Source organism: Dermacentor andersoni, chromosome 1 (genome assembly GCF_023375885.2).
Source record: "Dermacentor andersoni chromosome 1, qqDerAnde1_hic_scaffold, whole genome shotgun sequence".
NCBI lineage: Eukaryota > Metazoa > Arthropoda > Arachnida > Ixodida > Ixodidae > Dermacentor > Dermacentor andersoni.
The window spans coordinates 57,009,341-57,037,233 of record NC_092814.1 but is presented as its reverse complement, the minus strand read 5'-3'; the positions used below and the strand labels follow the sequence as shown (position 1 = coordinate 57,037,233).

Here is a 27,893-nt window from a genome sequence, read left to right as displayed (position 1 = left end):
TAGGGGAATAGAAATAAAGGAGAGAGAGAGAGATGGGGGTAGAGAGACGGTAACGCGGACTGCATGCACGGACGCCTTTGACTCGTGAAAGGAGAATGCTTAAGCAATCCCAAGGGGAAGGTCTGGGGAGACCGAATAAACCGGCTGCATTTATCATCAGTCTCCCCTCATCAGCGGTCTACCAGAGCTGGTTTTCTAAGTCGCAGTCTAGACTCGTGATAGTGGCTCCGAACTTCACTTATATATATATATATATATATATATATATATATATATATATATATATATATATATATATATATATATATATATATATATATATATACGGTATACGTAATCACAATCATCACAGCGTTGTTTTTAACCGAACTTTCCACGCGTCTATGTGCAAACCGTCAGTTTGCTTTCCGCTTGCGAAGCACACACGCGCCGAGTACAGGCTTTTAAAGAGCAATCCTTCCTCTGCCGTTTTTTCTCCAAAAGCGCTGCGTGCGCGCGCGTTTCGGTGCCGCTTTCTCTTCCCTCCGCTTACTGCACAACGCGCGGCGAACGAGGCGATTGACCTGGTTGCCGGATAATTCAATCCGAAAAAGCATATATATCTAAATATGCGGGCGGCTGTGTGCCTTGAATGCGCAGCTTATGACGACATCGCTCGTAGCCTTCGGACTTTGGCAGCGCGCCCGATGAGCGCTGCTGGCATTGACGACGGATTCTCGAGACTCGGACGCCGTACCGAGAATAAGCAGGCCCTTTTAGTGGTGGCAGTGCTTTAAGGACCGCTGTGCAGTGCGGAATTTGGCAGCCGCCCTTATAGCTGGCGGTGCGAGTTAGTATTTCTTTCTGAGCGCGGGCGCCGGAACCATTGCGTTTCTTTGCAAACGAGACAAAGGAACTTCCTACGCTGCAGCGTCTAATAGTGAGTGCTTCGCTTTTTTTTTATCTCATATTGAACTGCGGCCCGAGCCGACCTGGTTATAACGAACAGGCTTATGCATGCGCTAAAAATTGTTCAATGTATCAAGTAATTCGAAATACCCACACTCGCCTATAACAAACTTAAACGAAGCCTTGTGAGGCGTTCTTTATGTGCGAATTTCTTATCTCAACTGGGTCTAAGAAGCAAGCAGGGATCTGTTGACTGAAAACAAAACGACACGTGCAGTAGACAGCAGTTTTTGCCTGTGCCTTCAACTGTTTCTTAGCCTCATTAAAAATGGCGTTCTCGGGGTGCGAGATTGTGTGGACATGCTTCACTAGATAAAATAATGAATGCCAAAGAACGATAAAAATATCTCCTCTGAACAATGCGTTCGCGACATGCAAGCGTATTTATGGTGTTTGCTGCGGACGCTCAGAGATCGATATTTTCAATGTCCAGCTCACTATTAGGGAGTTTTATTGCGTGAGTTTCGGCCAGGTGATTTCGCATGTTCAGTATACAGAATGATTCGCTTTTAGCGGTTTCGTTATGTCGGGGTTTGACAGTGTAGGAATCGAAGCCGGAGCCGCGTGGCCCCCAGTCCGCACACCATTCCGCACACCATTCCGCACGACGTATAGAGGTGCACCGTATTTACAACTGCACTCGAGAAGTTTGTCAAAGAAGCTGTGACAGTAGAAAATTCTCTATGCGAAAAGAGGCAGACTGTATGCACTCGCTGGCCGTGAAGCTTAGCGTATCTCTACGGGGGCCGCTGACGTCACAACAGGCACGCAATTTGTGACGTCCTTGCCTCCATAGTTTTGCGCAGAACGTACGACCTCCGTTTTCGATATTCTTTGCTACTACATACGCTGTCTTTCTCTGACGTATGTACGCCAACAGAGTTTCTAAGGGATAATATGCTAGTCTAGTCTTAGTTAACGAAGTTAACGCCTGGCATGGTCAGAAATTATAGAGAAATTACGAATATATTTTTCTATAGTGAGCTTGTGTGGCAGAGCAACAAATAACTTCGTCTTGGCTAAGGCTTTTAATGTAGTTCCCTGACTATGCGACCTCATCATGCCAATCAATTTTCTAAAAAGTGTGACGAATAAATGAAATAAAATTTACATTAAATATAGAATAAGACGAATTTCCAGAAACATTAAGCTCACATGTTAAGGTAAATATACCGGTAGCAAGTATTTATTCTCCGCTAGCGATCTCCGACTATCAGGGAAATAATAACAGGGCGACCCACCCTCCTGTCTCAGACGATTCAGAGACTGTACTGGTAACGCCAAGATCCTCGCCTGCGTCATAGCTACGTTTTATTGTTCCCAATGCACGCAGCGTTGTTAAGAAGACTGTTGATCTGGAATTCCTGCTGCTTTCACGAACATAGTATTGATAATAGAAATGGGGCTTCACTGTGGTGTACATACTGACGTAATAATTGTCCCTGGATGTAAAATGCCTAGTAAGGACCGTGATTCACGTGGTGGATTTGAATATGCCGCGTCGGAGTCGGGCCCGAGCTAAAGCTTCCTCTTAAAGGCCGATCCACACGACGGACCAAATTGCTCTTTTGAACCGCGGTCCGCGCATCACGTGATAGGACGTCACCAGTTCGTGCGTACCGCCGTTGGCCCGCGCAAGACCGCGGCCCTCGCGGTCCAACAAATCGCCGAGGCTTTTCCCGCTTCAGTTTTGGCGGCGGACCGCTTTCAAACCACAGCGATTTTGGCGTAGCCAACGAATGTTTTCCGGCAACAGAGTGTCTTCAGCCAAATCCAATCTTGTTTTGGGCTCAGCAAAAGCCAGTCATGCCAGTCGTTTCATGTACGCCGTTCCGCCTACACGTGCGTGCAGCAGATATATTTTTTTAACACCGTGTCCTCTTGGAGTGACGAGGAGGTTTTTTATTTTGTATCCCTCGTTGAGCAGTTCCCGGGTTTGTGGGACTCGAGCCGGAATGATAACAATGATAACACTCTGGCCGAGAGTGTAGCTGGTTGGTCTGCTCTGCCGTCTGCTATGGCGGTCCGCCGTGTGGATGTGCTCTGCGTCGGACCGGACCGCGCCGGGCCGTGACGTCGCATCACGTGACCGAGTGGCCCGCGGACTTGGTCCGTCGTGTGGGCGGGCCATGTATACAGATAAGCATCAAGGCACAGAACGATGACACGCGCTGCAGTGTCGCGTTACTATAGCCTCGTGTCGCCAGAAGCGTCGCAGTCTGCCGCCGTTGAAACACTTGCAAGGCTTCTGTGCAGCCATGTAATTGACATTGCGCTTGCCCACGTGCGCTACACGCCGCGTCGGGCGATACATGCACGGTTGTCGAGTAAGGAAGATCATGACCAGATAGCGATTGTTGCGAGGCTCGAAGAGATATGCCAGCGACAGGCCTTTCATTTGGACCCTGCAGGTTGCACTTTCATCCGCTTATTTTCGGTTTCGAGCGTAAAATGAGTCGAGATTAGTCGGGCGACAGCGGCTAATTGCATCGTGCTTTGTAATATAGGCACTTGTGGATTTGATCGAGTTTCTATTCCAGTCAGAAACTCAACTGACCTAGACGTTTACAAGAGAGAACACCAAGATAGAAACGAAGGCCTGCATAAAGAACTTAGTTAGCACAATAAAGCTGAATAATTATCCAATTACTGTGCATGGTGATTTCTTTATGTTCTTCACTTTCGTTAAAGTAGCCCTGTCGAAGCTCATGACGCCCAACTGCAGGGATTTCATAAGTAAACAATGAGGACTTCGTCCCTACATTTTATTGAGACAAGGCGTCCTGCATGCGTGCTGGTGTCGACGAGTCTGGCTGCTCACGAGAGCACGTTCAGCCTTTGGCACTCTTTTCTCGCGTGGCCGTCTTAGGCTTTGCCAGCGACACCGCGACTCAAGGCGGCGCTACTACACCGACTTAGCGAAAAAAAGAATGCGACAAATCCTTCGAATTGATTGATGCCTTCATAGTGCTTCACGTCGTAAAGCGCCGCTGTCGGGCTATGAGAGACGCCGGAGTGGATGACTCCGTATTAAATCTGACTACCTCGAGTCCTTCAATGTGCGCAGAGCTATACGAGTACTTTTGCATTCTATCTCCCTACGCAATGTGGTCGAGGTGGCCGGGAATTAAACCCACGACCTCAGCATCAGAAAAGCATGGTCACCGAACCACCGCGGCGAGAAAAAAAAATCAATGTGCGAGAGGGAGTATGGGACAAACAATTTCGTTCAGTTTTTCGACGACGGTCTCAAACTTTCTCATTTAAACACAGAATAAAAACTTAGTAATTATTTTTTAGATCGAATACAATATGTCCAGAAATGGCTGTTTCCGAGTGCAGTGAAGAACCTTGTTTAAACGAAGACTGCTATTTAGTGAGCTTCCATGTACATCCCGTCTGTAAGGCATCGCTCCGCTGGCGACGCCGACGTTTAAACAATAGCAATAACAACAAAAGAAAATCTCTTCGATGCTCTGAACCAGGATTGTTGCGGTTGCAGCAGACGGAGCTTGCTGGGAGATGATGATCTGAATGCATCAATAGCAGATGCGTAAATGCTACTGGTGCTCGTTTTGATTGAGCAGCCGCCATCGGCAGCTGTGAATGTTCCACGAAAGCACGTGTCAATGTCTTCATCAGGAATTCACGGTGAAAATCTGGCCATGAATACGTCGAACGAGGCAGACGAGCTCCCAACCGAAGTACTGCGTGTGCTTTGAGTGCAGAGAAAGAAGAGCGAATTCATGGGTTGCACAGCGAGTGCCCAGCGAATGCCCAACGAATGCCCGTGCGTCTAGCGGAATTTACGGATGATCAACGACTACTGGTGAGCCTTACAGACACGCTAGCAGTACTCATGCATTAATCTGACTGTACTGATGTGCTTGTAACACGCGCTATGTGTAAGGTTAGAAGCCTTTCATTCGAGACTGGCAATGTGCAGTGTGACTACGCGTGGACCGTGGAGACGTAGGTCTGCAGCCATTGCGTGTTTACATGTGCGCGTCCAGCGTGCATGTTCTCAAGACAGTTTTTTTTTTTTCCGTGGTGGTAATGCAGTAGTAAATGTCCGTATGCATGTGTGGACGACGTACACATGAATCTGTCCTTGCACTTTAGTATTCGCGCTGTGCCGAGAACGCGATATGTGATCGTAAGGTTCTGCGTTAGCCACAATCATTTCAATTTTGTTGCCGCATTGTGTTTCAAGCCCATCAAGAAAAGCACCCTGCGTCGTTCTAAACAAATGAAGTGGTCCTAGCGAGACGCAATCTTTGTGATACGACGAAACATGAAACGGCGTGAGACTCACTCAGCAGCAGAAAAAATTACTTCCTTAAGCACTCCTACCATATACTGTATACACTTCATCTGCGTATAAGTGCATGATTGTCGCTAAATGGTTACGCGATTAGACTTATCCGTGCCTAAAGTCTCATTTTATTATGTGGTTCTGATTCCATACAAATAAATCATTTTGTCTCGCGAATGAATTGAGGCGCCTTAGTACTTTGATTCACTGTTACAAGTCTGAGTACACTATATATCAAATGAAGCTAATGTGTGACATGGCCGGTCACTTCATACAGGACGTTAGAACATTGATTTGCCGGTGGCTCTAAATATACGTGCTTCAGTGTGACGTCCTTAGCTTGACGGAAGGTAGGGGTCATTATTTGCTTAAAAAAAGAAACAACATAATATCTTGGCCCTTAAAGTAATTTGAAATCTTTCACATCACAGTTGTGCACGCGTAATCAGGTCAATACAGCTTCGTACTTAAATGGGATTTTCTTACTGTTACTGCGATAAGAAATAACGGCGTGTGAAGCAACACGACGATCATACTAACGCACTGTCACTTACAGCTTGTTCACTGAATTTATTTTAAACGATCTTGACCTGAAAAAAAAAGCAATGCGTACAAGCGCTTACCAGCGGTCAAGTATTACTGATCACATTAACAGTGAACACATTAACAGTCTTTCTTGTTTCTTTAGAACCAGTGCAAGAATAGCAGGAAATGCTGCATTAGTTGAATTTCGCAACAGGAATGCCATCTGATTCGGCAGAACGCAAGCGGAACACGCCCAAAAACACCAATGAAGTGCCGAAGCAGACTGTGTGGCTGAGTGCCAGTCCCCCTTTGAATGGCAATGGCGCTTCTTTCGCGCAAAGTCGGAACGTTTTGCGCGTATCGAGCAAAACTATGTCGCTGGATATTATCAGTTCACCGTAATCAGCACATTTTGTCAGCAAACAATCGGCTGAAATCGCCAGACAGTGAAGCGCCCTCGCTCACATTTCAATACGTGCCGCCGACCACCTATCCACACTAATGCGACGGCGGTGCTGCCACCTATAGCTCGATCTCGGGGTGATGTGACATAACAGGTACAAAATACTTAAACGTAGCTTTAGATATGTGTCGTAGTTATCTGTGCACACACCAGTCATCGCCATTCTTCCCCGACAAGCATCATACATCGCCTTCGTTCTCGTGACCTCTTGCACTGCGTATCCGCCTGATTTGTTGCTTGCATTTCGGCATAACCTTGAACAGTGCAGTGCATAAACGTAAAAATTGCATGAGATTAAAGTTGTGATCTTTGGTGCAGATTAACGTAAACATTGCATGATATTTCACGTTGAATAGGGTGTAATCCTATGCCGGTAGCTGTAAAGCATGTAATTAACCGCCTCACCAAAGCTTCGCTTCGCATAGGTACCAACGTGTGCGTTGGGATATGCGTACTTTTTTTTCTTCTTTTGGTTCTTTTTCTTTTGCCCCTTTGTTTTCCTGATATTTCTTACATTTCTTAGAGGCCTATATTTATTACTGTTGACCGAGGTAGTTGGCTTTTTGGTGACCCGACGTTCGTGTAATTTAACAAACAGGGAGGAGAAAGTGCGTTCTGAGCAGTGACAAACGTTTTTGTATAGACTCCAGACATGCAGTGGCAAGAGGTACACATTGCGTCAGACGTATGGTTTTATTGATAGTCATTCTGAGAGTTTCTCTGAACAAGAATGTAATGGCCGTCATAGACCGTGGTCGATATTGTGGAACTACAATTGAGGCAAGTGTCTGCGCTTCAGTAACTTTTGGCAAATGGTTAACTAGGTGTGTAAAACTTAGCACTGTATGTGACTGAACTACGTGGGAATGCTATTGGCCAATCTTTCTTTCTTTCTTTCTTTCTTTCTTTCTTTCTTTCTTTCTTTCTTCCTTCCCTTTCGCCCTTTTTTTTCTTTCTTTAGAGAGTTGGTGTGAGAAAATGAAGCATTTGGCAACAAAACGTCGTGAAAGCTGAAAACTTCAGTAAACATACTTGAGCAAAAACAAATTTTTTTTTGACGTCCTAAGTCGTTGTTTTCACATTCTTCATCTGGTTCATCTCCTATTGTTTCTCTCTTGCGTTTTGCTTTGTGTCGTGTAAGCAGTGGGATTGTTGTTAGAAATGTTCGTTTGCTGACATATTTCGCTGAATGAAATGATTCGGTACTGCTTCTTCCGTCCGTGTTTGCTGTCGACGTTGAAAACGTAATTCACAGCACCTTGACGAACTGTTCGGTTGGTCAAGGTTAGGTTGAATTTTATATTACTCTGGGTGAGCCTTGTAAAGCTATTAGTTAGTGACATCGTCAGACTAAACTATGCTAGTAATTGTTACAATAAACAAATCACGTGGCAAGCTGCTGAAAGTTTCCAGGGCAGCGGTCAATGAACATTAAGTGAACAAAATTAAGTGAACACGGAAAAACGGATCAATGTCGTTATCAGATTAATTAAAGCAGTCATGTTTTACGTATGCGGTCAGCGCATGTTGTCTGTAGGACAGCATTTTCGAGGAACTACGGTTTATCTGTTTTGTCGCAGCCTCACATTGCATGCTCTACGTTTAGTTCCTTTGGGACCAATAAATGTTATTTCTCTCTCTCTCTCCCCGCGACTTCTCCGCGTGTCCGCGTGCAGGCACGCATGTTCCAACTCTGGCGATCCCGTGCGATGCCCCCCAATACAGGGTTGTTATTTTGGCAGCACACTATTTTCTAGCGAGACTGGATCAGTTATTACTCACACAACTCTATGCCAATTTGTTTCTTCCCAACATCACGAATCCTACGCGGTATTTGTTGAACGGAGATGAAAAAAAGAAGAAAAAGACAACGCTGCGAAGTCTCGGCGCGCCGGGCAGGCAGCCCAGTCCCGCACCCCTTTGCAACCGCGACTCCTTCAGGTCGTCAAACTCTGCCCTCTCTTTCTCCCATCAGGGCCGGCAAAAAAAAAAAAAAGAAAGAAAAGAAAAGAAAACACGCCAAGCAACTCGCTCAGGGCGCTGCCTGGAGTCAACGGTCATGAGTCAGGGCATCAGTTCCACTGATCACCGCCGGTGGCAGTCTCGTTCGCGGGGAGATGCACTAAAGACGCGAGACCCCTTTCGCCTCGCGAGCAAGGGAAGTCGCGCAGGCCTCAAACGCTCGCTTTCTTGCTTTCTTCTCGGCAGCTGGCGGAGGACGCAACATGTTGTCCACTCGCGTCGCGGAAATATATGGCCCGGCGTCGACCGAATGTAAAGCACCCTTGCGTGAAATGCATACGAGAACAGTGAAGGCGTCGCCGATGAGGCCGGCCTTGTTCTGATGGGAGCTTCGGAGAGCACGCGCCGGGGCCGTGTGGCGCAGACGGGAGTCCTTGGGGGCCCAAACAAGTGGGCGGTGTCGGCGGAACACGCGTGCGCGCGTTGCGCGTTCGCGAGCACGCGGACTTCGTGGACGGGCGTGCGCGCCGCGAGAGGTTTCTGTTTCCAGTGCCGCACGACGGCCCCCCTCTCTGGCCGAACCGAACGTGATGTCACCGCCGCTCGTGTGAAGCGTCGCGCAAGGGGGAGGCGTTTACACCTGCACCGCGTCATCCAGCCGTCACTTGCCTTTTGCTTTTTCTTCCCCCTCTGCATTTCTTCGACATTTTGAACGCTTCACATGTTCGGTGAGTTTCTTTCTACTCGTTCTGCTCCCTGGCGCAAGCTTTCGGTAGATTGGAGTCCGTGCATGGTGTTATCACCCCCTTGCCCCTCTTCGCGCTGGAAATGGATGCACGCAGGCGCGAGCATTGTTGTCTCCGCGCCGGTGGAGGCAGTGTCTTCCCATCTGCACTTCCGTGTTCGGCGGTCCATGCTGCAAACGCGACGGGTACGGGATAAGGGACGGCGGCTTGTCAGTACTAGAAGGGGCAATACAGATAGGGCTTTATTTATACTAAAACCCTCACTTTCCAGATGAAGTCAAAACAAGGAGGACTTTGGAGAGGCACTGCAAGAGTGACAAGTCGGGCTAGTCGGTTCTCTTTGATACTAAACACTGTACGATCATCAAAAAAAAAAAAGGGACATGGATGTCTGCTTTTCTGCACAAGCTTTCTTTCCGACATAACAGTGTTAAGTCTCAAGACGGTCGCTCCACGCACGGGATGCGACAGGTGAAGTAAAAGGGACAGCGCGTCTGAGTCGGAAATCAGCGCTCCCCCATTTCCGTTTTCGGCTCCAGCACGTCAAGGATCCGCAGTCGTCGCTGCGCAATGTTTTCCATTTTGTTTTTTATTTGTTTTTGTTTTTTTGCCAGCTTTCATTTTTTTCTTAGCTATGTGCGGAACTCTTTTATCGCGCGTTGTGCGGCAAAGGCGAGCCACCGAACGTGGAAGCCAGCAGCGGGCGCCCAGCGCGAGCTATTAGTCATGCATTGTGAGAAAAGGAGCCGCGTGGCGCCGGCGCTGCTCAGAGCGAGGTGCGTCGCCTCAAACTGCGCGCCGCGATGAACGACGTCGCCCATTCACGTACGTACTCGCTTTCTCCTGATCTGGCACACGAGGCTCGTGGGTGTTGGCAACAGCGTCGATCGCGCGATCATACGTTACAGCCAACGACCGTCATGCAAATTCAATATCACAGCATTTACCGTCTTCTTTCTTTTCGCGCACGTGTTGTCCGTTGAAGATTGTGCGGCGTTGAAAACTCGTGAAATACGCCTCTTCTGTGTACCCCTGACTTCTATTTCTTTTATATGTTGGTGTGCAAGCTGTGCGCGTGTTTTATGTGTAGCTGATCCAATTACTGGGGGGGGGGGGGCGTTGAAGCTTTTGACACGTCGCTTTTCAATGTAAACATGTCTGTTTTTCTGGGATCCCTTTTTGAAGCAAGAGTGCTTTCGGAGCAGTGGCCGCTGCTTTCCTCTGGCTAAAAAAAACAATAACAAAATATTAGAAAATATGCACGCAGCACTGCATTTTCTAGGTAGCATTTGCGTTTAACGCCGGATATGTCGCTAGAGAACAGTCATCTGCAAATTAGTGGGTAGAAAGTGCGTATGTTTGTATGTATGTATGTATGTATGTATGTATGTATGTATGTATGTATGTATGTATGTATGTATGTATGTATGTATGTATGTATGTATGTATGTATGTATGTGTGTGTGTGTGTGTGTGTGTATGTATGTATGTATGTATGTATGTATGTATGTATGTATGTATGTATGTATGTATGTATGTATGTATGTATGTATGTATGTATGTATGTATGTATGTATGTATGTGCGTGTGTGCGTGTGTGCATGGGACATGATAACAACAGGTTATGGAACGTATAAAAAAGCTGTCAATAAAATTGATGGCTACAGTAGAATAATGACAAATAAGCACACCCAGAAATGTCCTTGCCCCGCCTAATTTTAACTATAAATGAATTTTCTTCGAACGTTCGGCGATGCATATTATTGTTCCAGAGGCGACGTTCTAACTCACCGTTGCAGCGCCAGGCTTGTTTTAAATCGCCAGCGCAAATGTGTGGCGGCGTAATGGAAACGATGTGAACACCATAATAGTAACAGCACGGCGTTCGTGTTGTCCACTTCTCTACTCTTGTGTCCTGTCTGCACGCCTCACCTCTTTTTTGCATAATAACAGCTACCTTACACGCAAAAGTTGCAGCGACTTGTTCCCTTATTTAAATGGAGCGCGTGCCTCGCTCTATACTGTTTCCACGATACCAAGCCGCAATCGATGAACGAAGGCTTTATTATACGACGTCGGCAGCAGCGCAAGCTGCGGCTGTTCAAGGTAAAATCAATTAAATTCTCAAGCAGTTGCCCCACATTGTGATAGAGGGTTGATTTAACTCGCTAAAGTAGCTAAAACGACAAGGAACCGGCCCATCTCGCGCCGGTGGGGGAACGTAAGTATATCGGCCCATGCCGCCACTTGTACCATGTCGTTTTATTTATTTTCACCTTGAAGGCCCGGAGGCAGTTACATAAGGGAGGGCTTTAATCCTTACGACAATGTCACAACAAAGGAACAGTACAGCCAAAAGAAACAGCAAAAACAAACGAAAGGTCACGTTCATTATCGCGAAAGATGTTATCGTGCGCCGCTAACTCCATTATTGAGCATCCGGTCTTTTATCACCGGATGCCCAACAATGGCAGAGTTAGAACTAAGTGTGCGCCAAATATGTCTCTCTTATCCATTTCAGCTGTTTTGACGCGTGTCAGTGGTGGGTAACCTTGATGAAACATAGTACCTTCCCTGATATCTCAGTGTAATGGAGAACAAACAAATGAACTGAACTGAAGTTCATACCATCCACCCCCCCCAAAAAAAAATAATAACAGTGTGCTGGAGCGTCGAACTGCTTTGTGCGAGTAGTCATATTATTATTGTTATTATTATTATTATTATTATTATTATTATTATTATTTCTTATTTAAAAGGGGGCGGAGATAATTTAGTAGGGCTTTGCTATGCCGTATATGGTGGGTCTGTACCGGTTGCTACCACGTCGTCATTTTCAATAAAGTCTGTTATCGCGTAGCTGCTTGTGAACGGTCATTAAGCGGGTGAGCCATGCTTTCGTCTCTGTTTTCGGAGCAATACGGAGGCGATTTTGGTACGCACCACGGGTGCACTCTTGAGTTTGTGCAGTGGGAAGTAAATTAATTCGCTGCTTTCGGATAATTCGGCGCGCATTCTCAAGTACTGTGACGTCTTCCCACAGACGTTACAGTCAACGAACATAGCCTTGAAAACGTATGAACGGAACGCTACTCACACGTCCTGGGACTTGGTCTTCCCAGTTTTCTGTATACTATTAAGCAATCGGGTTACATATGTATTAGGACCAAGAATATTCTTGCTGTATATAAACGATAGTGTCAACATCCCCCTGACCACAGACATTGTCCTCTACGCAGATGATACAAATGTTTTTTTTTTTTTTTACATCTAATAACCTTTCCTCTCTCACTCGTACTGTTAATTTATGGCTTCAAAATTTGTCCTGCTGGTTAGATGCAAATAAACTCTTATTGAATGTTAAGAAAACCAAATACATTGTCTTCTCATCCGTTAATAAACCAGTTCACCTTGATAGCTCTATAACGTTTAAATCATGTCCATTAGAGCAGACTTCAGAATACAAATTTTTAGGGGTACTATTTCATGGAAATCTTCGATGGACAAGTCACGTGAATTTTATAAAAGGTGTCGTTGCTAAATCAATTGGAATGCTAAATAGATTTCGGACGTTGTTGCCAATAAGATTAAAACAGCAACTTTATTTTAGTACAGTACATTCAAGTATACAATATTGTCTACTAGTTTGGGGGGTTACATCAAAGTATAATTTGGAACGACTACACATAATGGAGAAGAAAAGTATACGATTCATTCAAAACCTATCTAGTCGTGATCATACTTCCCCATAGTTTGCCGAGAACGGTATACTTGATATAGAAATGTTGTATAAACAGCGTTTGTTGGAATTGGTTTTTCTCGAATTAAAAGCAAATCGTGAGGTGTTTTTTCATACATATACAAATACGGAGACACCATATTATCTCAGAAAAAAAAACTTCATAAAGATTAAAACGAGAACTAGATACGGTATGCAATTATTAATATGGCAACTTCCGAACCTTCTGAATTGTTATCCACCGTTTTTAGATACAATGGAAAGTTCTCCCTCTTTGCTTGCTTTCAGAAAACTAAGTAAAATGTATTTCCTCCAACAGTTATAATTTTGGTGTACATTTGCTTTGTTCTCTTCAGTCCAAGTTTAGTCCATTGGCCTTTATAGTTATGTGTCATGTTGATGATGAATGTGTTGACGACTAATTCTGTCATTCTTCCTTATATTACTTTATCGTGTTTGATACTCTGTACGTGCATTTTAATTTGTATGTGTTTGATATTTTGTATGTGTGATATTTATATAAGTGTTTTGAAGTAATGTTGTCTACTGCTCATGCTGTCTGGTGTCAAAGGCCTAGCCATGTGGCTTTTAGTGCCGCCTTTTGCCTTGGCACCAAGACAAACCACTCTTGAGCGTTGTTTTGTCAATAAATGTTTTGTCAACAAACAAACAAACAAGTACGGCGCCATGTACCAATGGACTACGTGGGATACTATCGTCGAATTTTATCCCTCTCTCTTTATTTGTATCCTGTTTCTAATCTATTTTCCCTATACCCCAGTGAATGGTAGCAAATCGGAAGCTATCAACTGGTTAGCCTCTCTCTCTCTCTCTCTCTCTCTCCTGCACGTTAATCTTAATCAGGGCTAGGTTTCTTTTCGTTCCGCTGTGAGCGAAAATTTTCCAAGCCCGCGATAACTAGAATAGTGCGTACTACGAGGTACTTCTGCCATTTTCGTTTTTCTTTAGAACTGCACCGCCAAGTCAGCCCAGAGCTAGTCAGCTGGCATTGTTTTCGTTTGATTGTTACGTGGTTGTAAAACGAAAATCTACACACGTGCGCTCGCGCGCATCAGGGACATTCCGTCGCACACGGTAACTGAATACCAAACGACATTATGCCTTTCTGTACGCATGAACTACTCGTTTTTTAAACTCATTCCTTTTTTTCTGCCTCTCTCCTTCTCTCTTTCTCTCCCCAATTCCCTTCCCCACGCAGATTAGCATGTCAGCGATGTATATACGCCGGCTAAAATCTCTGCCTTTCATTAAAGGGCTCTCTCTCTCTCTCTCTGTCTGTCTCTCTCTCTCTCTCTCTATATATATATATATATATATATATATATATATATATACTACGTGGTAAATACGGGCAGGAGTAATAGAACTTCGCTTTCGCCAAACATTGCGGGCCTGTTTTTACATCGGCATGTTTGGCCACTGTGCGTCGTGAGACGTTAGCCAAAATATTAGGGCGACAATTGAAGGAACAATCATAATCAACGAGAATGACTAGATTGGGTAAGCCTTGTTGTCGCAAGTCCACAGCCACAGGGTTTGCAAATATATTAAGATTGGTCGAATTGGTCTATTTCTGGTCGGATTGGCGTATTTCGTCTTGAGAAATGCAGAGCGTCGGACAAAGCGCATTGCGCTTCCCGTATGTGAATACCAATTCTCTGCAGGAGTGTTCGCAACCACTTTTTCAGAAAGTTCCTACACCGCGACTGAAAAAAAAAGAGAAAGAGAAAAAAAAAAGAAAAACTAAATTACACTACGCTGCCTTCGCTTTGGCTCTGCGTTTGACCCTGCGCACCAAATTCTCGTTCAAATGCTTAACTACGTAATTGAAAACAACAGGCATGCTTGTAATAAACAAGAGGCTATTGAAACAAATCACCGAAACTGTTCAGCAATTAAAAAGCAACGTTTTCTAATAAATGAAGCTTGTTGCAACTTACGTCCCATGTACATTTATGCAGCACTGTTCTTACGGCTAAAATTTGAGCATTTCGGACCCAGCGTTGGGTTTGTCTTCCACAAACAAGGAATCTAGAATCTGAAAAGCTGGAATGTTTTGAGTACAGAAATACACATGATCATTTTTTGAGTATGTTAACCAAGGAGAAGGCACAATAAGTGATTATTAGCTACCTATTATGTTGAAAATTGTACATTGTTTTGCATGACCATCACGAATGTATCACGAAAGCAGAATTACTAGTTAACTAATTCCCAAAACGTAATCAAATGTTCTTGTTAAATAAATTTTCTTTCGATAGAGTATAACTTGTCGTTCTCTCTTATTCGATCAACACTGGCATTGCCAGTTACAGCCAGTGACAGGGAAAGCTGATTTAAAGAGACGATGCTGAGGGTTTAAGAAGTTTATCCTTTCTTGTTTTTACATCACTCATGCTGAAGAAGGTTGTTTTATTTGACGCTTTATAGGAACGGTAAACGTAATATACTGCGGTTTGGGCCAACGTGGACGTATTTGTGAACTCTTCTTTCCCATTAGTATGTCTTTACCTCTCTGACTTTTCCCCAGGAGGATGCGATTGAGTCCGGCTTTCTCGTCACTGGCAAAATTAGGCAGGCCGCGTTTCTCCCTCTTGTTCACTTCTCCCTGGATTAGGCAACAATTGAGCATTCTTCATAAATGTGGACAGCTTCGTTGTGGTCCCCTCACTTACAGCAACAGTTACTGGACTTCTTAAAATGCTGTCCAGAGGACGGCAATCCTTTTTGAAGCTCGATGTCTGCTGTTTCATGAACGAACTGGCGGTGAACTCGGAGGTCTATCGTGCATTTCAGCTGACTTGCCAGCTTAAAGGGACACTAAAGACAAATATTAAGTCAAGCTAAAGTTGTAGATTAGTGCTCGAGAACGTCTAAGGCGTCAATATTATAGCGAACAGACCTTAAGCAATGGAGAAATTGAGGTAAATGCAGGACACGATTAGGGACTCCGGCGGGACATTCAAGTCTAGCCCGATTATGAAGGCACTCCTCATTATAATTATGTCACTAGTACTCAGTCACTCGTAATGAAAAGATAGTTGTATTGCATTATAATACGAAGGAAAATGCTACTTGTTCAGTTCTATTTGATTTAAAAAAAAACTAATTAACGTTACCATTGACAACGACACGGGCGGTCGAAAGGTTTCGTTTTCTCCACTCTGCGCCACCTGCACTTTCGTGTTTCAGTAGTTTCGTTATCGCGTAGTGCTGCGCTGGTTTTGCTGTCTCGCGAAACTCACACAAACTGCAAGTAGCAGAGAATGCCACGTCCATGTGATTTCGCGCGATTCCCGAACGGTCCACTCCGCTTGACAAAGAGCAGCTGCAGCAGCGAATCCAACGCTCTGTCTTGGCTCGGTATCTCCATGGCCGCGCGTTTGCGCTTTGCTCAAAGAACCGCAGTGCCGTCTGTCGGGCGAGTTCTACTCACCGACGGCAGTAAAGGGAGGTGATGATATATGCAACATCATCACTCCCCGCTCGAGGGGGGCGATGAGAATTGTGCTTAAGGTATGCGGGCCCTTCAGACGCGATTTTCTTGCAAACTTAATCTTTTCTTGGCACTATACAAGCGCTGCGAGGTGTATGGAATGGTATTTTAACAGTCCACGTCGACTTAGTATTTGCCTTTAGTGTCCCTATAACAGGAAGCATTACCTCGTGAGATTTTTTATAAAAATTTGGGCGGGACTCATCTACGATAGCTATCACAGTATGCGAACAGCCGAAGCGCGTCATGTATGAGGTCTGCTGGGCTCCTCTCTCGCACTTTTCTCTGGACTCGCTGCGCCTTCTAGGGGCGCCGCCGTGAAGTCAGCGAGAACTCAGTGGCACATGTCTACGAACCTAAATTGACGTCAAAGAGCAGCACAAACCCAGCGGCGCATGGCCACGGGTACGGCCCACGTTTTTAGACTGTACTACTTACGGGTTCGGCCCCCATTTTTAAACTGCGATACCTTCGGGATCGGCCCTCATTCTTAAACTGCACTATCTTCGTGATCGGCCTAAATTTTGGTAGGCTAGCTAGATAGCCGGAAGGAAAACTGGTCCGACAATGCCGAAAATGCTATTCGCATTAAAACACGGCCACCGGGCATCTATCGGTCTTTTCGTTACACTTGAAAACAACTCGTGAACGCTTCTAAGTCCGCAACTGTTGTGTCAGTTCAAGATTTCGACCCGAAGAAAATATCAGTGGGTACTGATATGATAGGGACGTCTAGTTCATCGACTTCGTTGTTCAAAGAACCTTTAAGATCCTTCTAAATTGAATGGTGCATGAGAAATGGCGATGAGAGAGAGAGACAGACAGACAGACAGACAGACAGACAGACAGACAGACAGACAGACAGACAGACAGACAGACAGACAGACAGACAGACAGACAGACAGACAGACAGACAGACAGACAGACAGACAGACAGACAGACAGACAGACAGACAGACAGACAGACAGACAGACAGACAGACAGACAGACAAAGAACTTTACTAATGGTCCTGAGGAACAGCGTTAGGGCACCTCCCTTTTCAGGGAGTCCCCGTAGCCGTCGCGGGCCGCACCCACGTCGGGGTAGGAAGATCGTGGTCCTCCGCCCTGTCGCAGGCCCTCTGGACAGCCCGTAGTTGCTCTGAGAGGTCGCCGCTTTTAAGGGCTGCCTCCCAGTCAGTTAGAGCGGTTAGCGATGAGCTGCGTAACGCAGGGCATTGCCAAAGCATATGGGATAAGGAGCAGTACGCCTCCCCACAGTCTGGACAGTGGGGTTCTACATTAGGCGCAAAGTGACTGAATCGGCCCCTGGAGGGGAACGACCCCGTTTGTAGCATGCGAAATACCGACGATTGTGGTCTATTAAGTTTAGGGTGTGGTAGCGGAAAGGCCCGTCGAGCGAGTTGATAATGTGCCAAGATTTCATGGAAGGTGAGAAGTGAATCCCTGTACAGTCCTAAGTCGCCGCCCGTGAGTCCACCTGAACCGCCGCGGTGTGTAAGACCTCGCGCAGTCATGGGCCAACTCATTGGCGTTAACAACCTCAGAGTGCACATTGATTCCCATATGGGCCGGGAACCATTTGATGCTATGAAAACCAGCAGCCCCCTCGCTGCCGAGGATGGCCGCCGCCTCCTTTGAGATCGAGCCGGAGTAGAAAGCTCGGGCTGCAGACCTGGAGTCTGTAAAGATATTGGGACGTAGAGGGTCCTTCAGTGCTATAGCTATAGCAACCTGCTCGGCTACGGTTGCAGAAACCTTCCGCATGGATGCTGAGTTAATGAGAGTGCCGTTGGAGTCAACCGAAACTACGGCATAGTGATCAGAGCGCTCGTACCGGGCGGCGTCAACAAAACATGCCAGATTCGGAGTGGCTGCAGCCGCTTTTAACAGGGAACGAGCCCTGGCTACCCGGCGCCCTACATTGCATTGAGGGTGGACGTTACGTGGCATGGGATCGACCTTGAACGAATCTCGGACCACGGGTGATACGGTCACATTGCGCTCCGTGATTTCCTGGTGACCGCATCCAACGGATTCGAGGATGCGTCTCCCCGCTCGCGATGATGAGAGTCATATTATTTGGGCCACTCGTTGAGCCTCGATCACCTCTGATAGGGTGTTGTGCATGCCTAGTTGCATGAGACGCGCGGTGCTGGTAGACAGTGGTAAACCCAGCACGCGCTTGATGCTTTTGCGCATGAGGGCATCGATTTTGGCCTCATCCCGTTTAGACCAGCGCAACGCGGAGGCTACATAGTTAACGTGGCTCATCAGAAACGCGTGGTAGAGTCTGAGGAGATTGCTCTCGCTTAAACCCCCTCTGCGGTTCGAGATCCTGAGGATAAGCCGAAGCATATTCTCCGTCTTGGAGGTAATGCGGGCTATAGTCTGTGAACCCATGTGTAACATATCAATTTTGTCCGATTTTGATGAACTATTAGATGCAATTCACAGAATAGTGATATCATTTTTCCTTGCTTGCTTTTCCTTGTAAACTTGATAGTTTCGTTTTCTGGAAATATTCCATTTTGCCAATTTTTAATAAAAAATTGGCAATATAAATAAAAAATTCGAAACCAACAGTCACTAGATTTTAAATTCTTTTTCTTTTAAATGCAATAAACCTCGTCAAATTTGGTGGGGTTGTCGAGAAAAACAATTTCTCCTTTCCCATGTATTTAGATAGCAGCCCCCGAGCTAGAGCTTCCTCTCAAGGTCTATCGTGAAGGCCCGTAGACCGCAGGAATCTTAGTAGCGCGAATAGGGCCTTCTGCGCGGTTGTTCTTTGGGAGCTCTGGCCTAGAGCTTTTAGTTCTGATAGTGGACGATTGTACAATCGGTCCAGCACTCTGCACACCACTTGCCTCTAGGCACTGTAGCGCGGGCAGACACACATAACATGTGCGAGCGTCTCATCAGAGCAGCATGTGTCACGCGTGGGGCTGTTGGCCATTCCACTAAGGAAGGCATAAGAGTTTTCAAATGATTCGCCTAGCCACAAACAGTACAGCATGGTGTGTTCACGTCGTGGTAACCCAGGCGGTAGATGCATCAGTATATATACGGAGACAACGAGCGCAAACGACAGTGGCGATGAGCCTTTAGTATAAACCTTGGTTGCTGAAAATAATCCTTTGTTGGCAGCCTTTTTCTGTCCGTCTGTGGTGTTTCTGTGCCGCGATTTGTCACGAGGTCGAACGAACAAGCCCGAACAGACACAATTCTGAGTGCAGGAGATCATGCGCGAAATCAGGCAAACGTCACTGCGGCAATGTCATATCACAGGCAAACTTGCTCAGGTGCCATATATATTGCCTCTGTCCTGGACAAAGGAATTGAAACACAGTCTGCTCCTTCATGTGCTGGGCCCCCAGCTTTGTCGGAACATGCATTGCCGGAGACACCGCAGTGGCCCGCTAGCCACCGAAACACAATATTGTGACATTTTTCGATATCTCAGTAGTGTATTTCGCATGCCTCCGACACTAGTTTTTCGCAGGACACACGATGAACAGCTGACAAAAGACTGTAGGGCTGCCTTCGAGTCGCAAGATATAACTTTGCGGTTGGGTGTCTTTTGTTTGACATTACTACATGCATATTGCATGTTTCTTTTTGATTTTTTGAACTAACAGTTTTGGATCAACTGCCCCAAGAAGAGCAACGAGCTTCAAACCCGATAACGTTGCGAAACGAGACATTTTAAACATTTTTGTCGATCAACCTTGACGGTGCACTCACTGCGACGGTGGATTTCACCTGAGTCGAAGACTAGTTAGTGCATATATGAATTCTGATGAAGTAGGAAGTACGCGAGAAATACGAAGCTAGTTACTCTATGACGAATGCGAAAATACACACACGCTCAAGCGCAGGCAGTGGGTGTGCATGTGAAGACTCCTATGGTTTCACCTTAAAGCCCCGCAATGAATAAATGTAGCGCTTGCTTTCTTCGGGACGAATGTGAAGCAAGTCAGTCTTCTTTCTCACTCCTGAAACGGAGGGGCAGACTTCGTGTTGTTTCAGACGCCATACAGCCAACGATGATCGTGCTGGACTTGTACGACATGTAGTCAGAGACAGGCCTTGTGAAGGGGCACACCCTCTTGTCTGGTAGCACGGACATAGGGAATAAAGGCAGAGGAATCGCAAAGAATGAGATGAGGAAATAGGGGAAAGAGGAAGATGTCAATAAGTCTAAATGGAGTGTATGAAAAGCAGCACATGAACAAGCGCTCGAGGAAAGCCTGCACCATTCGGAAACTCAGCGCTGCAATAGAGCGAAACTTCACAAAGCTGCGAAAACAACATATTGTAGCGTAGAAAGTTGGCCGCTACTTGTTCCGCGCCGCAGAGATGAAGCGAGCACACTGGAGATCCGTAGACATTTCCTGATTTGATTTATTTGAACTTTGGTTAACCGAGTATAAGCATGTACGCACTTGTACAATTCATAACTGCGACATCTCAGCAGCACTCGCTGCGACCTCGTCCCTCGGTGTCTCCGGCGCGAACTGACCTGGGACCCTCGGGGAACGTCACAACATCCCGCCCGAGAGCAAACAGATTACCAATACCAACTCTTCGTTGACCAGGGCCAATCAGGCCGCACAGATTCAAATACTCACAGCCAATCGTTGGCGGACTTCGCCAAGTTTGAACTTGATGACAGCCGCTTGCCTGAAGAATTATGACCCAAATAAAAGTAAAGATGCACAGAAAACTACAGAGACGTCCGTTGGGCTTTAGACGAACTAGCGGCGTCTACAAAAAGAAAACACACAAAAGAGTCGAGAAGCATCCCCAAACAGTTTGAGCAATTAGGGGGGCCGCTTCCGTCACCAGTACAAAGGAGGGGGGGGGAGGGGGTGAGAGCGCAGTCGGCCGGCGGACCCTCAGGCGGAACGGGGGGTGCCGCGCGTGAGATTCCCCCCCCCCCCCCCCCTCAACCGGCCTCCCGACTCGTGGGCGAAAAGACATTTTGAGAGAAAAGCGGTAAGAAAGAAAGGAACACTGCCACACAGCACAGGCAACGAAAAAAAACGTAAAGACAGCTACGCGACAATATACTTACTGTGTCTCCAAACACTAAGAAAAATAAGGTATGGCAACAATTGCGCTAACACAGAAGCATGCGCTACCAAAATACACGGAATCTTGTCAGCATAAGAGAGAGAGAGAGATCAAGTTAGTCTCATAGTTGACAGTCTGGTTGCGATGCGTTAGGAAAACCTTAAGAGTTATGTGCGCTTGATCTTCCAGGTAAGCACACGCACGCGGCAAAATAATAATTTCTAAAGTGCTGTCGAGGCCAAGAGATAGTCACGAACGAGCGTTGAATGTTGTTGGGCATACACTCGGCATCCAGACAAACACCTACAGAAGTGAGGCATGGAGAGCGGCAACAAGTATGGAAAATTCAGCATTAGTTCCCGCACAAAATTCGGTCAAGGACACGTACTGAACGTTAAATATAAATATGTCTTGAGGTGAGAGAATAATGGTTTTACGAGAGGCCCAGTTTGATGATTACGATCAAGATCGGTATTTCCACAAGCATAAGATTCGCCGTTGGTGTAGGGCTCATATTGGCTCTCACCAGAGTGCATCAAGAATGGCTTCATCTGGGCGACATTATCATAATCACCCTTCACGACGAGGAAAAGCGTCGCTAAGTAATGCTTCATCGATTTTTATTGCAGAACGGACGGCATGAAGATTTATATGTATGGTCTAGTGGACATGTCGGAAGCAAGCATAGCTTAATGATAAAAGTTGCAGTGTTCGGAGTACCATTTTGGGCATGTGGTTATTCTTTTCTCCACGACTTTACTGACGCAGCTGGTGTGTGCAGTGACTGGTTCACATGGAATGTGTGTTTCAATAGAGCGTCTCCAGTCGTGAAAAACGGTGCAGTCACGCTGCTGGGTTGGTTGTAGTAATCGAGGAGTAGCCGCCGTGACCTTGGCTGCGTAAGATAAGCTTACTGCGTCACTCTGTACGAACCTGACGATGAGAAACACCAGCTAGTAGTCGGTCGCCAGAGCCTCTTTAAAGGGACACTAAAGTGAAAAATGATTTCTTCTGAATCAGTAAATTACCGTTCTACAACACCAAAAACACCACTCTTACAACGATAAGACGTTTGGTAAGCCAGAAAAAGCGCAAGAACGAAATGCGGGTGGCGACGCTTGGGGGCTGTGACCTCTTGGATTTTGATGGCATATTCTAAAGCCTACTAATTATATGTAGCGGTACAGATTGACTACATTGTGTTATAAAGGAACCAAATATTAAACATGGCAAGTTTCGGGAACCTTTATTCAGCCAACGCGGCCCAAATGCGAAAACATACTTTGGAATCCCTGACGTCACGTTGACGTACCGGCGCTGGGGTTACGGCGCGAAATTAAAATACTGATACTTGGACCTTCATTTTCTCATCTAATAATCAAACTATCTTTTTTAAATGACTGCCTGCAGGGTTCCAAAGCAATGCTTCAATAGTCTAAACTGATTTACTGTTTCGCTTTAGTGTCCCTTTAAGCTCTTCCGCTGGTAAATTAACATCTGAATTTGGATTTAGTATGACGTGGACGTTGTGCACGGCCTGGTACTCGTTCATGAAAACTGCCTGGCCAGCAGCCTATCTCGCAAAAATCCTCAGCGATGACAACCTCTAGCCTCAATGCGGAAAATAAGGGCAAGGGTTACTTTATTGTGTAGAGAGGCGAAGACTTTGTAGACATGGGACAATGGCTTGCGAGGTTCAAGCGGTTGGCAGAAGCTCTTCTACCGGCGTCCTTCAGGGCCGTCCATCTGACGTATGATTTTCATTTAACTGGATGCCCTGAATCTAGGAATAATTTTCACCACTTTTGCGTTTAATTCTTACATAGGCGTCAGTCATAGTTCAAGTATTGCACGCAGGCAGTCAAGTTCACTCAGTCAGCATTTTCCACGGACAACAGTTGCCTCTCTGATAGAGATAAACGTAAATACCTCGGCAAGAAGTGTGTGAGCGCCCGTCGAGTTAACTTCGACTTTTTAAGGCAAAAGCCTTAAGTGGCTCGTGGCAATGGTATCATACCCGAAAAAAGCGGCGTCTAGTCCAGTGAGACAAAAAATATCATCATCAGGAATGGCTGATACCCCCGTAAGCAGGCAAAATGCAATGACTGAATATGAATGAAAAAAAAACGAAAGAAAGAAAGAACGAAGGAAAGAACGAAAGAAGGAATGAAAGAAAGACCGAAAGACTCTTTAGGTAGTGCATTAGGTGCTCGTATGTGTCGTTGAGGAGGTCGACCTACAACGCCATACGTTCACTTCACACTGCGGCTCATTGTCTTGCAAGAAGTCTGACCCCTCCAATCGTATAACTTAACTCATTACCAAGTGTGCAGCAGGCTTTCGCCTTCACGTGTTACAGGAGTGTGACGTGCTGCCGAATGTTTTATTCTGTTCCTTCGGCTTATAGTTTTTCTATAGATCATGATTTCCTGTGCTTCACGGATCGGCATTCACTTGCACATATGTACCCGCCGTGGTAGCTTAGTAGCTATGGCGTTGCACTGTTGAGCTCGAGGTCGCGGTTTCGATTCCGACCGTGACGGCTGCATTTAGATGGGAGCGAAATGAAAACACGCTCGCGTACTTGGAGTTAGGTGCACGTTAAAGAATTCCAGAGGGTAAAATTTAATCCAGAGTCCCTCATTGCGACGTGCCTCACAATCAGAGCTGGATTTCGGCACGTAAAACCTCAGAATTCAATTGTACATGTGTGTACATGTGTGATGCTTGTCCTTTCATCCTTCTCGCTGCTGTTTTTCTTCCAGTTGCGAGATGAACGGGATCCGACTCGCCCAACCACAATGGTGTCGAAGTGTTCAAATACACAATTTCTACGTCTACACTTGAACGCACACGTTTTGACTGTTCTCAGTTCAGAAATTTAATAAATTCTCGCAAAAACGAAAAAAAAGATCACTTCACCTGTATAGAACAACCGTTGACCTTCCTGGTTTTCTGGCGGTCTTCTCAAGGAGCAAGGTCGCACCCACATACCGCTCATTTGGTAGAGTACAAAAAAGATTAGCGAAGAAAGGACGAAAACAAAAGTGAGTGCCAGGACGGGCTGAATCTCTTGTCATATTTTTCTCAATTCCTTTGTGTACTGAATGAAAACTTGCCGGCAGACTGCTCCTCCCCCCCCCCCCCCCCCCCGCCCTTCCCTATTAAAAGGTAACTCTTTAAAGTGATCTGGACCGCGTGAAACCGGCTGCACTGTAGTACGTTTCCAGATAAAGCTGCTGGCCGCATCCGTTGACAGCAGGGGAGAACAAAGGAACAGGAAAGATGGGGAAGAAGAAGAAAGGCAATTTATGCACTGCCGCAGTTTTTGAAGCCCACTGGCGTGGCTTACCGTATGTGGGTGTGCTGTGCTTCATGCAATGTAAAGCAGTGCTCACTCTCTCCCCTTCTTATGCGCTTCCCCCTGTGTCGTCCCCCCACAATCTTTCGGGCAGTAAGACCGAAGTGTTTCGTGGTTCACTGCTTCTGCTCACTTATATTAATATTGCGCGTTTATATATGCCTACATATGCAAGGGAAAGGCGCTCTGACCTCCATAATGCGCACCATTAGGGTACTTATGCAGATTCGCTGGCAATTAAAGGAAGGGAGGATGTGCATCATTAAGCCGGAGAGTCAAAAAAGAATCCAGCTGAACACGAGCCATTACGTTTCTGGTTGTCTTGTGCACTTGTGCCCGGCCCTTAGAAAAAAATAAAGATTGTTCGCGCGTCTCCAATAATTATTTAACTTCACGTAGCGCGCTTCGTTGCGCAGCATTGTTAACCTTATCTATACGGACGCGCTAGGCAACTACATTGGCTGCGGTGTTCAGCTTCCGAGTCCGAGACCTTGGGTTCGGACGCCAGAATTCCGAAGGGGGTCCAATACAATAACGGTGCCTGTCATAGTTCGAATGTTGCAGGCAGTCAGTCGGTCATTCAGTCACTCAATCACTAAAGTACTCAGTCAGACAACATTTTCCGCGGACAACAGTTGCCACGTTCGAAGGTTGCAAGCTATGCGCTGATTAGCTTGAGCATGATGACAGTTACATGACCTACCGTTGACGGCAGCTGAGACCTTGGAAGATATCTGAACACCGATCGTTACAGGACTTTATATGGTATTACAGTTGCTTCTTTGGGCTATGTTCGGTTTCTCAAGCTGGCGGTGTTAGTCAACTGCTTCGCTAAAGCCTCCATATCTTCTTTGTGTGTGTGTGTGTGCGCGTGCGTGCGTGCGTGCGTGTGTGTGTGCGTGCGTGCGTGCGTGTGTGCGTGCGTGCGTGCGTGCTCTACACAGGGATAAGAGAAGCGTAACTTCCCGAAGCTGCATGGTAGGCTTTGAAGGACACCTTAGTGGAGGGCTCCAGATAATTTTTTTACCGCATGGCATTCTTCAGTGTGCATTTAATGCACAGTGCACGAGCATTCTTGCATTTCGTCACCCACTGAAATGCGGCCGTCGTGGCCGAAAACCGCGACCTCGTGCTCAGCAGTGCGGGCGCCATAGCCACTCGGCCATCGCGGCGCGTATAATTAGATTGTCATAACTTAGAATTTGCACAATGATAACTTTATAGAGAAATTACGAATATATTGCGGTTAACTTGATAGACTGTAAGCGGTTCGAACTGGGCTTATGAACACAGAGCTCGGCTGATCTGCAATACACTCAATGCATTTTTTAAATGACCGCCAAGCCACGCAGTTATTCTATGAACGCGATCAAAGAAGTGAACCACGCTGCCCTACTAGAAGCCTAAACTCCCTTCGATATATTGGAGGGTAGAGAGCAATAGTGCACGTACAGTGCATTCGCTTAGTTAGTGTCATGTAATCGAGTTGGTGGTGTTGACACTTATTGTATGTGCAGATTGCTTGACGTATGTACCCTGCCTATTCATGTCTGTTCAGAATGCAAGTGTCTTTTTATACAAGCTTTAGAAGGTTATGTATGAAAATGCGAATGTGCAATCTACATTGCTTTGTAGTGGCGATCACAGCGTTGCGTCGAATGCACTCTTTGTTTCACGCCCGGGGGGCAAAGCTGTAACGAAAGCAGGCGGAAAGAGCGAGAGGGAGTGGTACAGAGAGGGAAGGGAGCAGACAACGTGAGGCGGCGACGAGCCTGGCATCACGCGACTCCTACTTCAACACGGCTGCCCGTGGCTTCCCCGTCTGGCGGCCCGGAGCCACGGGCCGCCAGACTCCTACGTAAGAGAAAACGATAATGAGGAAATAGAAAGTGTATGCTTCGTTGTATGCTTAAAGCGTCGCATGGCCACTGCCTCTACAATCTCTCTTTCCAGCTGGCCATTTTTTTCTGCCGATAATCTCAATCTTTGAAAACGAAGGAGAGAAGCCCAGGTAACTACGGCAATGAATAGCGAAGTTCGAGCCTCCAGCAGCTCCCAGGGAACGTTCATGCTGACGCAAGCGAATGTAATGCACCTACCGGTTTGTCGAATGTAGTACCTGCCACACTTTAGTGGAATCTTATATACGATACGTGTCGTTTAGATGCGTAGACAATTTTTTTATCATACTAAATCCTTCACCAGACGACGACCTTGCAGAAGTGGCCGCGGCTCTCGAGATTTTGTCAGTCTTTTCCAGTTGTTCTAGCCAGTTGAACTTTACTCACATGCTTCAGCATAATGGGTCAATCCAATTTTTAGATTTAAAGTTAGATTTTTCGTCCTCTGACCATACTTGCTGGGCCTTCGAGCCCAGGTTCCAAAAAGCATTGCTGCATTTCGATTCATCTCATTCAAAGCTTATAAAGTGGGGTATAGCCTCATCATATTTTAGATAAGCGCTTTTAAAATCATGTCACCACATACAGTTTTCTAGTTTTCAACTTCAAGTGGGGCGTCTGGAAAAGGAAGGTTTTCCGAGCTTCCTTTTGCTTTCGGTTGTCGAATCATTGCTTGTCAAGCTTTGGAAAAAGGGCAAAGAACCACCAATTTCTTATTAACAGGCTAGTAGGAAGAATTTTACAGTACTTCCCTACATACATAACGTTTCCCATTATCTTAAATATATTTCTGGTAAATATGGGGTTGATGTTGTTCGTTCAGCACCTCGTAAACTTTCGAAGTTGTGCAGCGTGGTGGAAAGGCGAACCACAGGCTCGGCCTCCTGTGAAAGCAAGCATGCAAATTCGCACGTGCCTTGTACGACAGGTGTCTTATATAGATTCCACTAAAGTGCGGCATATACTACATTGTACAAACCAGTAGGTGCGTTAACATTCACTTGCGTGAGCATGAACGTTTCCTAGGGGCTGCTGGAGGGCCGAACTTCGCTATTCATTGTCGTAGTTGCTTGGGCTGCTCTCCTTTGTTTTCGAAAACTGTGATTATCGTCAGAAAAAATGGCCAGCTGGAAAGAGAGATTGTAGAGGCAATGGCCATGCGATGCCTTAAGAATAGTGATTGCGTTAGCTCGCCGTCAGTTGCTGTTCCTCAGAAATAACTTCTGTTTCTTTCCATGTGATACACACGTGTTTGGTGCTTCAGTGGTCTGTCATCGTTTATCTCAGTATTTGTATCGCACCCCTGTTTAAGGTCGCTCTGTGTTTTTATTGGTTTTAC

At 46.1% G+C, this 27,893-nt stretch overlaps 1 protein-coding gene across 2 annotated transcripts in view; it reads left to right on the top strand.

The window, feature by feature from the left end:
* The first annotated feature begins 314 nt into the window (after nucleotides 1–314).
* The window catches only part of LOC126543806 (uncharacterized), a 76,868-nt gene continuing 49,289 nt past the window's right edge, over nucleotides 315–27,893 (top strand). The window contains exon 1 of one of the 2 annotated variants that reach the window (XM_072284924.1): nucleotides 315–9,784. In XM_072284924.1, the coding sequence (XP_072141025.1) occupies nucleotides 9,763–9,784 (22 nt within the window). In that variant the 5' untranslated portion in view covers nucleotides 315–9,762. Of the gene's footprint in view, nucleotides 9,785–24,895; nucleotides 26,512–27,893 lie in introns of those variants that run through there. The other variant, XM_055061521.1, reaches the window with a different exon arrangement.